At 36.4% G+C, this 16,287-nt stretch overlaps 1 protein-coding gene across 5 annotated transcripts in view; it reads left to right on the forward strand.

The window, feature by feature from the left end:
• The window catches only part of diaph3 (diaphanous related formin 3), a 261,365-nt gene that overhangs the window by 88,174 nt on the left and 156,904 nt on the right, over window positions 1-16,287 (forward strand). For all 5 annotated transcript variants that reach the window (XM_031897113.1, XM_031897114.1, XM_031897115.1 and 2 more), the window contains 4 exons: window positions 956-1,030; window positions 6,450-6,519; window positions 7,604-7,740; window positions 9,069-9,174. In XM_031897113.1, coding sequence (XP_031752973.1) covers window positions 956-1,030; window positions 6,450-6,519; window positions 7,604-7,740; window positions 9,069-9,174 — 388 coding nt within the window. The remainder of the gene's footprint in view (window positions 1-955; window positions 1,031-6,449; window positions 6,520-7,603; window positions 7,741-9,068; window positions 9,175-16,287) is intronic.

Here is a 16,287-nt window from a genome sequence, read left to right on the forward strand (position 1 = left end):
TTCGCCCCACTGAATTAAAGCTGAAAGTCTGCACTTCAACTGCATCTGAATTGTCTCTGTCCAAATATTTATGGACCTAACTGTATATGTATATAATATATGGGAAATTCAGTCAATAGGCATCCTTGGCAAGAACTTCTTAGAGAAAAAGCAAAGTGACATCCAGGGTAACTTTAAACAGAAATCCATTTGTTTTATACACAGTGGAGGTTTTCAAGGGAGACATACACTTTGTAATATTGCATAACATTAACCAGAACAACCTGGTTCACTCTGTGACTGATTCCACAGGTCTTGCTCTTAACAGTAATGTCCTAGTATCACTTAGAGAAGTTTTTCCATGTATAATAATTTTCAACTGGCTTGGCTCTCCTTAGGCTACAGCTGCAATGTGGCGGTTTCCACCCCTACGCTCCTTAAAGCTTCTTCATTTGCCTGCACCCGGAATCATAGCATCAGCCCGTGGGCAGGCATCCAGAGCAGATTTTGGTGCAGAACTGCATGCTCAAGTGAATTCGCTCTGTGCAATAGCTCTGGGTGCAGGCACATCAAGACAGTACCTTGTACTTGATACCAACTACGATATAGTTAATCCTTATTGGATTTATATAATGTTTAAATAGGCTATATTATTTGCAGAGAGGGTTAAGTATGAAGTCTGGCTGATTACAATTGTATCTTGACTTAGAATTCCCTGAAGCTGCCCACTGCAGTGCTGTTATATCCTGATGGTAAAGAAGCTCTTGTTGTCACAGATGCTGAAGCTAATCTTTGGCCAGAAAAATAAAGCTTGGGTAAAAAAAGAGACTGCCTTCATTCTACTTTTCAGCAGGGTGCCCCATTGGGCAGCAAAGCACTGTTGATATAACATGATTTTTTAACGTATTATGGTTGCAGTAGTTATAATGTTTGTTTCCCTGTTTTAACATTGTTTGATATGCTGTTTTTTCCACAGCTGGGTTGAAAGCTTCGGACATGATGGATTAGGATTGTTACTTGATATTTTGGAAAGGATGGTGAATGGAAAAAGGTATGTTCTTATTTTCTCCTGGTGGATATTTTACTGAACTTGGCAATTACTGCTCATAACCTATTTTATTTTGCATACCTGTATTTAAAAAGAGGCTTTTTAAAATACAGGTTGTTAAATCTAAACACATTAAGAGGATCAATCAATAAAATAAATATTTTTTTCGGCAGGCATGGATTCGCAGTAAATTTCACCATTGGCGAATTGTTTTGCAGAACTTTTACGAAAATTTACCATGGAAAAATTTGTGGTTGTTTTAAAATAGTAAAAAAAAAAAAGTTGCGCGAAAATTTTGTGAATTTTCCACGGATCACTATCAATCAATACTTAATTTAATTAAAACAAGCCAATTCAAAAGGTATTGTGTTCTTTTTATAACAGTGGAAGAGGAGGGATCTTTTCCAGAGTTCAGAGTTTTTATTTTTAAATTAGAACTGGCCAAGGGTAACGACTGATGTTACCTAAGCTGTAATAATTTCCCTGGGTATTTGCGTGAGCGCAGTTGCTCATATGAATTAGCATTCTCCCCTTGGAGAAACAAACATTGTCCCCACTTGTCATATTTCATGGCACATTTTTACAGTATAACACCCAACAATTTCTGTATCACTACAGTTACCTCAGAAATTACTGGGTTTCAATATCACCAGAAACAGGACAGCCTTGACGTATGTGGCTACTCTTACCACACCAGAACAATTTTGGAACTTTTTTGGTTGGTCTCAGTTCTTGTACTTGGTTGAGGTTCTGGCACTTTCACTTCTTGGTTCCTGGTTGGGATTCTGGCACTTTAAAACATAGCTCCAACTCTCCATTTTAACTACTCCAACTCTTGGCAAAGTTTACTCCCCTTCAACAGCTTAGCATCTGTAAATGGACTTCTCTTCTGCCCTGAGATGGAAATCCTTTTCACCCTTATATAGGTGTCAGCCTCCTCTTGCTAAACTCTAAATCCGAACAAACTATCCAGGTAATCGCTTATCCTGGTCATGTACTCTAATTGTCACGGCAACAGGAGCACTATTCAAAGTCCCTCTTTTCAGTTGGCAAATTCTCAAAGAGTCCATTTCAGAACTTTGGATTACACCATGGCTCACCAGCAGCCATAGGCCTTGCTCCAACCTCACAAGATAAGCAGACAAATGTCTTTCTGAAATGTAGAGTGGAAGTGATGGAGCTTCCCTATAGTACTCTCTACAGTGCCAATCATCACCTCCAGAACTTCAGTCATCTCATCTGAATCAGCATATAGGTGACTAACTAGATATGACTTCACAACATCCACAGCAGGATTGCAAAGACTTTCAGGATCATCTTCTCATAGTTGCCTCAGGGCCCATCTGATCTCTTATAGGCACAAGAGTGGATTCCCTCCAACTCTCAAATAGTTCTTCACCTGAAGGTACTATGCCGGAAAAAAACTAAAATTTCCATTCCAAGCCAGCTGAGTTATTGGTCAGTCAATTGTCCCAGCACACTCTCGGGGTTATAAAGCCACCAGAGCCATGCCGACTACCCCTGGAGACTATACTCTCACTTGAATATGTTCAAATGGAGTACCAAACAGTTTCTTTTTTAGTGACACACTCTCTGGTTACTTAACTGTATACTGTATATCCTCTGCATCATCGGAAAGACATATCAAGCAGCACAACCTTCCATGACCCTTCACTTTTGACATCAGTGCCAGGGGAACCGTTCATGGTCTGTTTCTCTCAGGCTCTCTATAGGTACTGTACAACAACCTTGAGAGCATCAAATCATCAACATTTCTTAAGTCCCAATGCAGTACTCTATGCAGGCTTACTTTCTTCGAACATCTATAGTTTCCCAATCGGCATCTCATCAGGGCCTTCAAAGGGTAACCCCTTCTTGGCACACTCCTTTACAATAAGTTCACATTCATAAATTGCGCTTCTTATCTGTGGTAATCCGGTAAACCTGGCCTACAGGCCTCTCCCACTCCTTTACCATTATACTAACACACATGCACAGACTTTTGTCTCTGCCTGTCATGCTCACTCCATTTGTTAGAAATAACCTGATCTTAGAATTAGAATAGAATTAGAACCATTTTTGCTACTATTAAGATACCTAATGAAAGCATTGCCAAGCCCAAAATGCTTTTTTATGTCATCTATATTTCTGCATAAGAAAATGAAGTAAATAGTGTTAGAATTTGTTTTCTTCATGCTGATCTGCAATGGGGTTCATTCTGGGGTCTCCTATTTATGCTCCTATGTATCTACATTTCTCCTCTGCTACTGTTAAAATGATTGTATATCTATGAAAAAAACTTTAATGATGGTCTAGGTCAGTCTGTGCAACAGTATGCATTAATGTTATAGACTGCAGCAGAGTACACTACTACATACTACATGCCACTAGTACTAGAACTTTATTGTAATGTAAACAAGCTTCCATTTATTCTTGATGTAAAGTGACGTAAGGGAGAAGTATATTGTTAGCACTTTTGTTTAAAAATCTTCCAATGCTTAGCTCAAAGGCTTGGATTCTTTAAATCTTTTTAAAGTCTTTCGCTTCTTGTATCTCCTAATACACTATCCTATTATGCTTTCTTAATAAGTGCAGACGATTTACTAGTATTAAATAGGTTGGTTTAATAGTCAAAGCATATTTTTCTGCTTATGCTATTAGCTTTGCAATCTGAAGAACTGAAGCCTTCCTAGTGTGAGTCCCATAGCCCTAAAACTGTGGATAAATTTTTAAAAAAATATATATATTTTTAGCCTTTTCATCACTCATAGTTTAAATGCTTTCTTTCCCTGTTTTTTCCTGAATGAGTCCCTAAGTGGCCAATTGCAGAATGTTTGTCTGGTATTGCCTTAGACTTCAATAATCCTTTAAATCTCAACTACAATTTCTAAAACCAATCTTTGACCTTACAATCCTGTATCAGAGCAGTGCACAGACAAACTTGAGAAAGTGATATGTAAAATAAATGTGCAGACTTTTTATATTACTGTGCTGAAATCTCAGTGATGCAATGGTTAACAGTGCTGCCTTGCAGCATTGAGGTCCAGGGGTCTGTTCTATCCAGGGCATTATCTGCAAGGGCTTCATATGGTTTCCCCCCACACACACACAATCTAACAAAACTTGATGTGTGGAGACCACTTATCTTTGAAGATGAAACCACTAGGGCAACATCATGGAAGCTGCTATACTTTAACACCTTAATTAATAATTATTACCTGTGCTGTTTATCTAGCACCTACACTTGTACTTTGATGCCCAATTGTAGGCATTACTTTCGAAGTTCCAGCGCGAGAAATTGTGTTAGGGCTCTTACACATGGGCATTCTTTGTGTTGAAATGCATGCTGAGTGCATGAAAATGCATATATTGCATTGATATGCTTATTTGTTCTTTCTTAACTCAACCTAGTGTGTTTTTGGCAGTTCCAAATAAAACCTTCTATTAAATTGTCTACTGTATGCATGTCAAGCGGAAGAAAATGCAGCATGTGGTGTAAGAAGCCTCAATTACTTTACATTACTTTTTTTTTTTTATTACTTTACTTTATTGATCTTCTGCCTGTTCCTGATGATAAATTGTTTTTCTGTGCCCTGACCTTGTGCCTGAAATAATATTTTCTTGCCTGACCCTTTTGGTGCCTTATTGTCCAGGTTTCCCTAGTGTCCTGCTTTCTTACCACCTAGCCACAGACTCAGTCCTTATAAAATACAGAAGCTGGACAAAAGGAACATAGCTCTCTATACATTTCAACTATATAGGACTTTGTCAGAGGAAAAAACTCATCAGTTGTTAACTGGTTATAGAGAGTCATTTATCGTAGTCTGGTGAACTAATGAGTATGGCAGTGGGGATCCAATGATGTCAACATGCTAACATGACATCAGAACATAAATACTTTCCAACACTCATGCATTTTGTGGTTGGAGTATAATACTGCTGTAGAACTATACATACATCTGGTGTAACTTGCATTCTGGGAAACTATCATATAGATACAGTGCCTTTCAAAATATTTAGGACCGTTTATCAATTATATTTTTATTGAACAACAGATCCTTACCTGAAGTTTTGTTCTTTATGATTTAAGTTTTGTTTCCTTTATTTCAAATCAAGTAAACTAAATGTGTTAATCTTAGATTAGAAATAAATTCTTAAAGGGAACTACTATGATTTGAAATAAATCACAGTAGAAACTTGTGTTGAAAGTCTGCTAGGTAATATTGGAAGCACTTGCCTTTACCAACAGCTGTACTTATCTCTTTCTGGGCTGCATTAATCTTCTGACATCACTGTAGTACCTCTGCACCTTAAAAACAGCAGAGATGACATGCTTTTTCGAAGCCTTCATGGTAATGTGTATGCGTGTTACATCAAGTGTGCATCAAGAATTGCCTGCCAGCGATGAGTGAATGTGTCCTTTTTTCTTTTGCCAGAAAAAGTTGCATATGCATTTGTGTCATGTCAACTTTTTTTTTTTTATATGCCACAGGTTTTACTTTTGACTTTTTTCTTATTCCAGATACATTGTGGTTTTCTCTGCAAATTTTTTTGGGCAACAATTTTTTGCTACAGTTTCACAAAAAAATTTGCTGATGGCGAAAAGGGGAATTTCCCACAGATCCATGCCTGGTGAAAAAATTCGCTCTTCGCTATTGTCTAGCCCACACTTAAGTTAACGTAACTTACATTAAGGGGCGGATTTATCAAAACATGAGTTCGAATCCCGAATGGGAAAAATTCGGATTGGAAATGAAAATTTCTGAAGATCGCAAATATCACGAAAATGCTTACGAAAAAATCATTTTAGTCACGATAATATCGTATTGGTGATCTGAAAGTCACGAAATTTTCGTACAGAATGATTGTAAACAGCGGCAAAACCAATCCAATTTTTTTTTGCGATAAAAATACGAAAAAGTCTCGCAAGGTACAAAAAAGTCACGGAAAATACATTTGGACCGATTGGGTGAACGCTTGGAGCGTTCGTGGATAAGTAAATGTGCCCCTAAGTCTTCTGTTACTGCCAAAGTACGCCTCTTTCATTTTTTTTTCAATTTATCCAAACAAGTGAAACTCAAGAGTGCTTAAAGCTGTAATTTAAGAGCATCTGGAAGACTGGCAGAAATAATTAAACTACTAACGTATAATGAAATTAGGTAAATGCGTCATACTAATGTACAAAACAGTGTGAAAGATTTTTTTAAAAAAATAACCAAGCTGATTCCCTAAATTATAATAAAGCAAGCTGTTTATGTTCACGTTTTTAATTTATCCTCTTCAGGTAGATGACTTGCTTAGTATTGCATATTGTAATCAGAGAAAATATGTTCGATTGTTGACAAATGTGGCTTATTTTATGAAAATATGTAATTGTCTTGAAGCTAATCAGATTAATTATCATCTTTCAAATTCTATTTAGAACTGAAAAAATAGAAAAAAGGATTCAACACAAAGCCATTCAGTGCCTTAAGGCATTCATGAATAATAAGGTAATTGATTTTGTTTAATATGTTCTATAATGTGCATTTTTTGAATATATACCTTTTTATATTACTTAATAATAGACTTTTTTCCTCTATTCTACTCTTTTTGGGAAAAAAATTATATGGTAAAAAAAGGATATGCTTACTGTTAATTTCATCACTGAATAATCTATTTTTCTTTTCTTTCTTTGTTTAAATATATAATTTTTTCAATATACAAAACGAGGTGGTCTAATCTCAGGCAAAGTGAAGTTAGTCAATAGTCATTGGCTAATCTCAGGCAAAGTGAAGTTAGTCAATATTTTGAAATAATAATAATAAAAAAAAAGTTACTTGTAAATTTTTTCCCTTGAAATCACCTTGATCAACTGGATTTTCCCTGTAGCCTGACTGGTGTGTTGCTGATTGGGAAAGCCGATTGTAAGCCACATACACAAGCCAATGCTTTGGTCAAGAAGGGACAAATTTTTAAGGGTCTACTTCTATATGGGTATCATAAAAAAGAGCTCAACCTAAAATGTTCTTGCATAATGAAAATTTAACTTTGAATAACTTTCCTTTTTTATTAAATAATGGTTTATTATGTGTAAATTGGTCATTATGTGTAATTGGAATTGAAATTAGTATTTGTTTACCCCTTTCGGAACTTTGCACCCATACCTGGTTTTCATTCAGTTCTCCTTCCGGTCTGTTTTTTGCCACACTGTTTCCAGAGCCAGAACCAGCAGAGATTCAATTTACTAATAATTTTGTAACCAATCAAATTTTGTAAGTAATGAGTTTTGAAAGTTACTAATAATTATATTTTCTTATATTATGCAAAAGAAAATGGTCAAGCAATAAATCTTGTCCTCTTAGGCTTAACTTAGCATGTTATGTGGCAGCTTGTCTAGGGTTTTTCACTATACCTTAGGCAAAATAAATGGAATGCTATTACATTTTCCATCTATCATCAATACAAGTTGCCTGTGATGGTGCAAAAGTAGTCATGGGAACAAAATAAATTATTTGTGCTATGAACCTTTGCTAGAGGTGATAAATAGTGTTTATGCCAGGTACATGATTTAGTCCCTGTTTTTGTTTATTTCAGTATGGACTAGAAAGAATTCTTGGGGAAGAAAGAAGTCTCTCTTTATTAGCTAAAGCCATGGATCCCAAACAGGCTAACATGATGACTGATGTTGTCAAATTATTGTCTGCAATATGCATTGTTGGAGAGGAAAACACGTAAGTAACATTTCATTGCAAAACCAAAGGTTTTAATAAAAAGTTGCTGCTATGGCATTCTCTACTCTTCTAGGAAGACTTTCCTTGATTCTGTATTTTTGTTGGTGGATAAACTTCCTTTCAGCCACAATAATAATAATGAGGTTGGGCACTGATGTTGGATATCAGGCCTGGCTCGCAGTCGACATGCTAGTTCATTCCACAGGTTTTCAGGGGGTTTGAGGTCAAGGCCCTGTGTGGGCAACTAAAGTTCCTCCACTCCCTTCTCCGCAATCCAGTATGGAACTATGGGGACATTTTTTACACAAGGAATTTTCAAGTATGTGAATGTTTTCAATGCACACCGCGGCCCTAGCCAAACCATGGAAAACTTTTTCAGGCCATTATTCATCCTCTACCATCTGCATTTTCCATTAGTAGCTTTCTACTGGCATCTGCCAAACTTAGACTTTCCATAAGACTGACAAGTGTTGAAAAGCCCAATAGCAATGGCATTGACACCACTCAAGCCAGCATTTGAACTGCACATAGTGATAAGATTTTGTTGCCTCTGATGATCCATAAAAACCCCATGCTCCCTTCAAATAATTCTTGTGCTAACATTGCTTCCAGAGACAGGGTGTAACTTGTCAGTGAATGTTACAAATAAGGGCATGACATTTTAGACAGTGTGTCCAGGTGCTGCTGGCTAAACATTTGTCTGAATTTGTGTATTTATCTGTATATTTACATATTTGCAATTCTCATTTAAGCTAAATTTTTATTAATATGAGTCTTTTTAGTAAGTTTGGTTATTGATGTGATGCATTTGGTATGCATTCTGTATACTTACTGGTGCTAACAGTATCATTTTCTAGGGTTTTTTCTAATGGTTACAAGTTAATGTGTTCTCATCAATAACAATTACATTGTAATTGCTTTCCCTCATCTGGGAGATATGCAACCATCACATGGTAAGATGTTACCTCTGAAAAGTGAATTAATTATGTCTCGTTTGGTACTGTATCTCTTGCAGGACAGAAGTACACTGTTAACATGCAATAAATATTTCTTCTCACTTCTGTTGGAAAGTGAATTGGGATTTCTTCCATTCTTTGTTCCTTACCATCTGCTGCAAGTGATTTAATTAGATTTAGTGAATTTATGAAGAATACTGAAACAAGATGATAACAAACAATGCTGTCATCATAAACTTTGCTATGTCCTTGCAGCAATCTGCTAAGTTACACTTTTTTTTTAGTGTTCCAAATTGATTTTGAATTTTCCGTTGGTTGTTTGTTACAATGACGTTTTTATCACCCAGGAAGATGTATTTTGTTTCCTTCTAGTCTTGAAAAAGTTTTGGAAGCCATAACTGCTGCTGCTGAAGAAAGGGGAATTATCAGATTCAGTCCAATTGTTGGAGGTCTGCATCATAATTTGATCCAACTACAGGTTTGTTTTATGTTACCCATTCATTCATAACAAAATGTGTCTTTGATTAATGCATGGCTAAATATGAAGTTCTTTAAATATGTTAATATTATAATGGGAGTTCTTGTTGTATGTAAAAGCTGGGAATTGTAGTCACTACTATTTTATAGTTTTCTAACTTGTGACTGCTAACCCTTCACTCGCTTTAGGCTGATGCCACACTTAGGGGCACATTTACTGATCCACGAATTCGAATCCCGAACGGCAAAAATTCGTATGGGAAACGAAAATTTCTGAACTTTTTCGTTGCAGTCACGACTTTTTCGTATTTTTCACGACTTTTCGTTGCAAATTTTTCGTATTGAACGATTGTAAACGCCAGGAAAACCTTTCTGACTTTGACACTTCAGTGCATGTCTGCATGGGCTCGATCTGTGCACTTGCGCACGAAAGAAACGAACGTTCTTTCGTTCAATCCGAAATTTTCGGAAAGGTTGCGAAAAGTCAGGGAAAACACGAAAAAGTCGTGACAGATCATTATGAAAAAAACACATTTGGCCGCCTTCAGAGCGTTCGTGGATTAGTAAATGTGCCCCATAGCCTATGGTGTATATTTTCGACAAGCGATTTTCGGCTTGCCGAAAATAGTGCCATATGTTCCTACCTGTGCCTGCCCCTGAATGAATGGAATACGCTCGGGTGCAGGCACATGTAGCCAATAACTGCCGAAGATATGAGGTCTCGCATTTTTTTGACGGATATCGGCTACATGTGCCTGCACCCGAGCATATTTCATTCGTTCGGGTGTAAGCGCAAGGTAGGGTAAATGTACAGTAGCGGGGCATATTCTCGGTATTTTTCGGCTTGCCGAGAATACGCCCGTGTGGCATCAGCCTTAGTGGACCACCAGAAGATTTAGGCAAAAAAAAAGCTTTAGAAAAAAAACACACAAAAAAAAACTTTATACTATTATATCCTTTCTATCTTAGTTACTGTATTTTATGTATGAATAGCTGTACTTGAAATTTAATAAGAATATTTAATATTAGTTTATACTTATCAGTTATTCATTTATTAAAGTAATGGTTAAGTTCACATTAGTATAGGCACACCCTGTCATTATCACCGAAAAGTCTGTTGACACAAGTTTTATGTTCTGCATCTTGCTACCCCTATGTCTCTCTATTACCTACCTCTGTCAGCCAGTGACACTTCTTGAAGCAATTCTAATGCAGTAGAATTAATCTTATTATTTACCCCATGCTGCAGCAAATAGTGTAAAGGTGTTCTTTCCACTAAACAATTTTAAACCATGAAGCAGGGGTGCAATGAGGCTGTGACCACAAGTCTTATATGTCACCCATTATCAATGTACTAAGGACAGACTGGGGAAGTACACTATTCCTCTGCTCCTGAAGTTTCTTTGTCTTGGAGCCTTCTGCACATGCAGATGTAGCGTACAGAGTGGAAAGAGATGGCAACATTTTGCATTTTATATATATATATATATATATATATATATATATATATATATATATGTAACACTTGTTTGGCTATGAAATGGTTAAACCAGGCTAGTAGTGATATGACAGCATGTGTTACATGCGACTCTCTTTCTTAGGATGGGCCTTCGCTTAGGTGGAAGAGACCTGAATGAAGCTGAGGGTGTAGATGAACTACTACTCACTATAGCTGTATAGTGCAAGTGCAGGAAATATGGATGCCAGAGAGGTTCTTGCTGTTTAACTAGAAAAAGGTTTATTGTCCAAGACACATATAGAGGCAGGGTTATCAGATACTCATAATGCATGCAGATATAGAAGGTAGATGACAATATCCCTTTAGGACAAACAAAGGAGGGTACATACCGGTTTATCACACCTCTTGGTAGAGTTTGGGCAGGGTAAATGCACCTGTCAGCTTGTTACCCCCTTGGAGATAGTCTGGATAGATACCTTATTCCTCAGGTTGATAACCCCTCACTTGAGAGTCCTCCGTGTGAGTAGGGATCAGGGTTTATTCTAACCTGTCTCCTATCTCTGCTCCGTGGCCCTACTGCTGAGGCAACATTGCCAGATGGAAAGGTACTTCCAGAACACTAACAGACTAAACCTATAAGGGATAGTTTTATAACTGTAACCTGAGTACAAGTGATTTTGCCCAATAACAGTAAAGATGTGAAGATGTAGGGTTAGTTGGCCAACTATGTCAAAATCATCAAAATGTTGCCCAGTCCTACATTCACTTTCATCTGATTCATTTTGAATCCAACTGCTTCATTATACCTTTTATACAGGGACTAAGTTCTACCTGCAACTTGTTTGCTTTCAAGGTTAAAATTCCCAAATAGTTGCACTTTTTATTGCCCATCACCTGACTGTAGACAAAAAAGATGGAAGCTAAAGCATGGAGCTGGCCACTACCTCTGTATAAACTATAGCAAAGAAGTTTTAAAGGACATGTAAAGCCTACATTTGCCTACAATGTATATCAGTTGGGCACATCTCCCCCACCCAAATGGCATCATTTGTACTGCTTATATCTCCTCCTCTTGCCAGCACCATCACATTTTCCTAAAGCAAATAGCAGCTTTCACCCGGTGGCCATTTTTCGGATACAATTAAATCTGCAAACAGCCTACACACACACACAGACCCTTATTCAGCATACATTTAATCAAGAATACAGGCTCACACAGGCAGAACTGTCTCTGATAAAAGTTCTGCTTTGTTTGAGCACTGTAATGGTAAAGCTGAGCTCAGGAAAAAAAACTGAAGCAGACAGCTAGAGCTGAGTTTCTATAGGATCCAGCAATACCATCTCTTTACTGGCTGCTAGACTGTGGGGCGTGTTTAGTAATCTGAGCTTAGTACAACTGAGCATGCCCACAAGCCAACAGCCAAAGCAAATTCCTGAGGGAGGGGGGCGAGTGGGTTACAGGAGGAGACGGAATTCTAAGCAATTGAGGAGATGTTGCAGGCTTACTATTAACCTCTGGACAACCAGTGTGGCAGGTATTGAATGATTTCAAAGAGGTGTATGGGGTTTACATGTCCTTTAAGAATTTTAAACGATTGGGGGGGGGTTGCTAAAAGGGTGTGACCAAAGGTCCTCTGCACTCACCCATTATCTATAAAGAATAAGAATTCTTCTGCTTCATTATGTATGTTTATTTTGGCCACTACTGCAAAGGCTATACCTGTAGCAGCATGCCAGTATTTACAATCAAATGTCACAAATATTGTGCACAAATATACCCATGAATTTGACTGTACAAACTGGAAATAACTACAGTCCCAGAATCCTGATCCTTCATCATGTCACTGGGCTCAACCCACGTTCAAAATTTATTGAGATAAATAAGTATTTCCACCCACTGACAAATACATATATATATATATATATATATATGTTTTTTTATTTGGTCAGCTTATACCTTTAAACAGTAGAGGTTTTCATTTTATATCACGCTTCTCTCTCTCTCTGAAACTTGGATTCATTTTCCAATGTATGTTCTTTACAATGTATAGGTAATTACCATGTTCTTGTCTGAAAAGCAGATTAGTTGGCTTGTTATTTTGACTTCTTTGGAACATAGAATCATTTGCACAGATCTCTACTATGATTCTTTAAGATGGTCACAGATTTAAATTAACTAATACTAATACCCTCTTCTTGTGTGAATCTAATATGGACAAGGTGGCTTCACCCTATGCATTATAATTAGACAGTCTAAGGTAGATGTACACTGTAAGTCACTGACCATGACCCTGCTTCTCATCAGACTGAGTGCTAATTTACATCTTGTCAGTGCATAACTCAAGCATGTTAACGTGACATAAATAATACAATAAACTAACGCTAGCCTTGTAGCATACTGAAGAAAAAGATATAAAATATTTATATACAGCTTGCTGCAAAGAAACTCATACTTGTCAGTAACAGTTTAACCACTAAGTATGTTACAACATAATGCTAGAATTATAAATATTGATTATATTATTGTTAATAATATCTGTATTGCTTTTGTGGCTACTTTTAATTTCAAGCAACAATAGTATATTGTATTTTTCCTGGTAGGGAAAGGGTTAGTTTGAATGTGGTTTTTGGAGTATTTTGATTTTTTTCCTTAAATCTGCCCTGCCTTTGGAAAAGTTCATGTTGATGGTAAAATTTAATTAACTGAAAATTTGTTTTAATTCAGAACTGGACTATATAAAGATGATTAAAACCAAAAGTATCATGAATGGAAATTCCGTTAGACTAAATGAGTTTTTAATGTAGATTTTAACATTCATGTAGAGAGACTAGTTCTGACCTCACTTTTGTTGCTAGGACAGTTGCCATGGCACAGTCTAATGTGGAAGTACTCTTACTGCATCTCAATAGACTTCAATATCACTAGGCTAAATCATAGCTTTTAAAAAGAATCCAGCAGTGGCTAATAGGTTTGCAGGCGGAACACTGAGCGTGCACAATTAGAAGAAACAAATATATTTCCCTTCCTTTAATATCAACACACAGAACGCCAAATTAAGAGTATGTAACAGACATGTATCAAGTTTTTTTTTTTTTTTTTTTTATTAGTCTGTTTGCTAAAATACTAACCTTTTTTGTATGGTCTGCACCCCATGAACATTTTTCATTGTATTGAATTGAAATGGAATTAAAATGAGCCAGTCATTTACTGGTAAATAAAATCGAAAGTTAAGTATAAACCACTAATGATAACATACAATATTCATATTAATAGTACATCAACTTTATTGTAACTTTATACTGAAGCAGTGATAGCATTTGATCTGAGAAAATACACGCATCCTGACAATCACTTAAAACGTGAATGGTCAGCTTTAGAAGGGAAATTGTTGCCTTCCGCAAGGCGAATTGGGATGCAGTACAATTAAATCATCAGGAATAAAAATACCTTTAGATAAGTGGGTTTTAATATTAAAACAAATATAACCAATTGGACATAATTGTCTGTAAATGGGTTAAAAAAAAAGAAAGAATCTTAACTCATCTATTTACAGCGCTCTCACTTTTCTAGCTAAACGTCCCAATCATATCTATCTCTCTTTCTATTTTAACTCTCTTAGTTATAGAACATTTTATCAGTGTGTGTGGAGCTACATGGTCAATGGTATACTATATTTCTCTTCCACAAGTACAACATACTTACTATTTGCACTATCTTTTTACAACTTAAAGTACAGCGCAGCAGTCCAAATTTAGTGTTTTAATAATAGAATCATAGTGTTCTGGAAAAGTTGACCCTTGGCCCACCATTGTGTTTGAGCAAAAGGTGTGTTGCTTGTGTATAACTATCCCTTTACTGGCAGTTTTTTTAAAAGGAAAGGCTGTGTTTTGTATCACATTAACATTTTACATATTTGTCAGCCTTTCATTATTTTTTTTTAAATATTGTGGTGTTTTTGGCATGATTAATTCTCTTCATAGGGAATTGGTCAAGTAGAGAATTTTTATTTTCCCATTTCGTTGTGGTTCTTTTCATCGTCATGGGTGTTCTTGCCTTTCTTATTCTATTTGTGTTATCTGTCTGTGTATTCCTTATGGCACTGGCCTTTGGTTTCATTTTCTTTTTTTTTGCTGCTACAGCATCTGACTTTTGAGGTGAGAGTCTGTATCCCCATACTCCCTTTTAAACCTGTGCACAGTGTTTCACAGCATGCCTTTTAATGAGCTAGGGAAAAGACTCCACAAGCTGTCTCTTCCCTATTTTTATATAATAGCACCAGCATTGTTTGTCCAGTATTAGTTGTAGCGTTTTCTGTTTTCCCCTGGTTAACTATTTTGCTCCTAGACAAATTTTTGTGGATGGATTGTTCTATTGGATTTTTTAAACTGCTTTCTTTTGTTCTTACTTATTGTATTATTAAATAGCTTCATTAACAATTCAAACTTTGCTATGTAGTTTATTAATTGTGACTTTATTATACAAGACGCTATCATTTTTACATTATTAGGAGATGTAATCCAAAGCAAGAAAAATGAATTCAGGGACATTTTTGTATAGTTTTAGTTTAGCTATATAGAAATCTTTTGAAATGGTAGGAAGAACATTAAGGAGAGGCTGCAAAATATTGCTGCTCCTTTCATATTTTGTAGTGGCTAGTATAAACAGAAATGTATTTTAATTATTGTAAATGATAGGCAATATTATATGATTTATATTATGCCACAGTCCTATGGGTGAATAATTAAAATATAGACTTAAGAAGGCCATGCACAGGCCAATAAAAGCTGTCTACAGTCTGAATTGGCAGCTTATTGGTCCATGTATGGGGCCCTTTACGGGGCCCCAATCGATATCTGGCCAAAATCTGTCCAGATGTTGATCAGGCAGGATTAAAAATTGCATTGAGGAGAGGAGCACATTGACACATCAATACGGTCCTCATCCCAATGGCCCAACGGATCACCATACCTTAACCAAGTTATGCCAAAATGCTTATTTATGCGTTTGAGCTTTTCCTGTTACTTCTTGCGAGTTTTCCCTGTTGTGGATTGGAATTCATGGCAGAGGTGCAGTACACAAGTCAAAGCCACTATAATTTTTTCCCATGGTGGGTCAAGATATATTAATGAAGTGCGTTAGACATTACATACTGCCTGGCAGATATGAACTGTTTCCCTCTAATCTGTTTTTCCCCCTCTTTCATGGCTTTGTCATACATGGAAATGATTGCGTGCCCTGCAAGATTATTCACCCAGCGGTATTATAGATAATATATGCACTGTAATTGAACTGTTAGACAGAGGATGGCTAATTAGTAGAACAGTTATATTTTAGAGCTCAGAAGAATATTACCATACACAGACAAACATAGCAAACAGTAAATTTTCATTTATTCAAAAATTATAAGACCCTGGGTTATACAATGATGCAGGGACAGCGAACAACTTTGTTTCTACAATGTAAATTGTCTGAAGTATATATTATGCTTATGCATTAAATATCATGATAGCATTCATAAGAAAAAAGACTGGTTAATTGCAGAATGTATTAATAGACAACAAAAAAGACAAAACCACGTGTGGCTTAGGTTGGGAGAAAGTTGTGTATAGTAATATATGAGTTGGCGTTTGGAGCACACCAATAGCATGCTAATT

The sequence above is a fragment of the Xenopus tropicalis genome, chromosome 2, assembly GCF_000004195.4.
Source record: "Xenopus tropicalis strain Nigerian chromosome 2, UCB_Xtro_10.0, whole genome shotgun sequence".
Taxonomy (NCBI): domain Eukaryota; kingdom Metazoa; phylum Chordata; class Amphibia; order Anura; family Pipidae; genus Xenopus; species Xenopus tropicalis.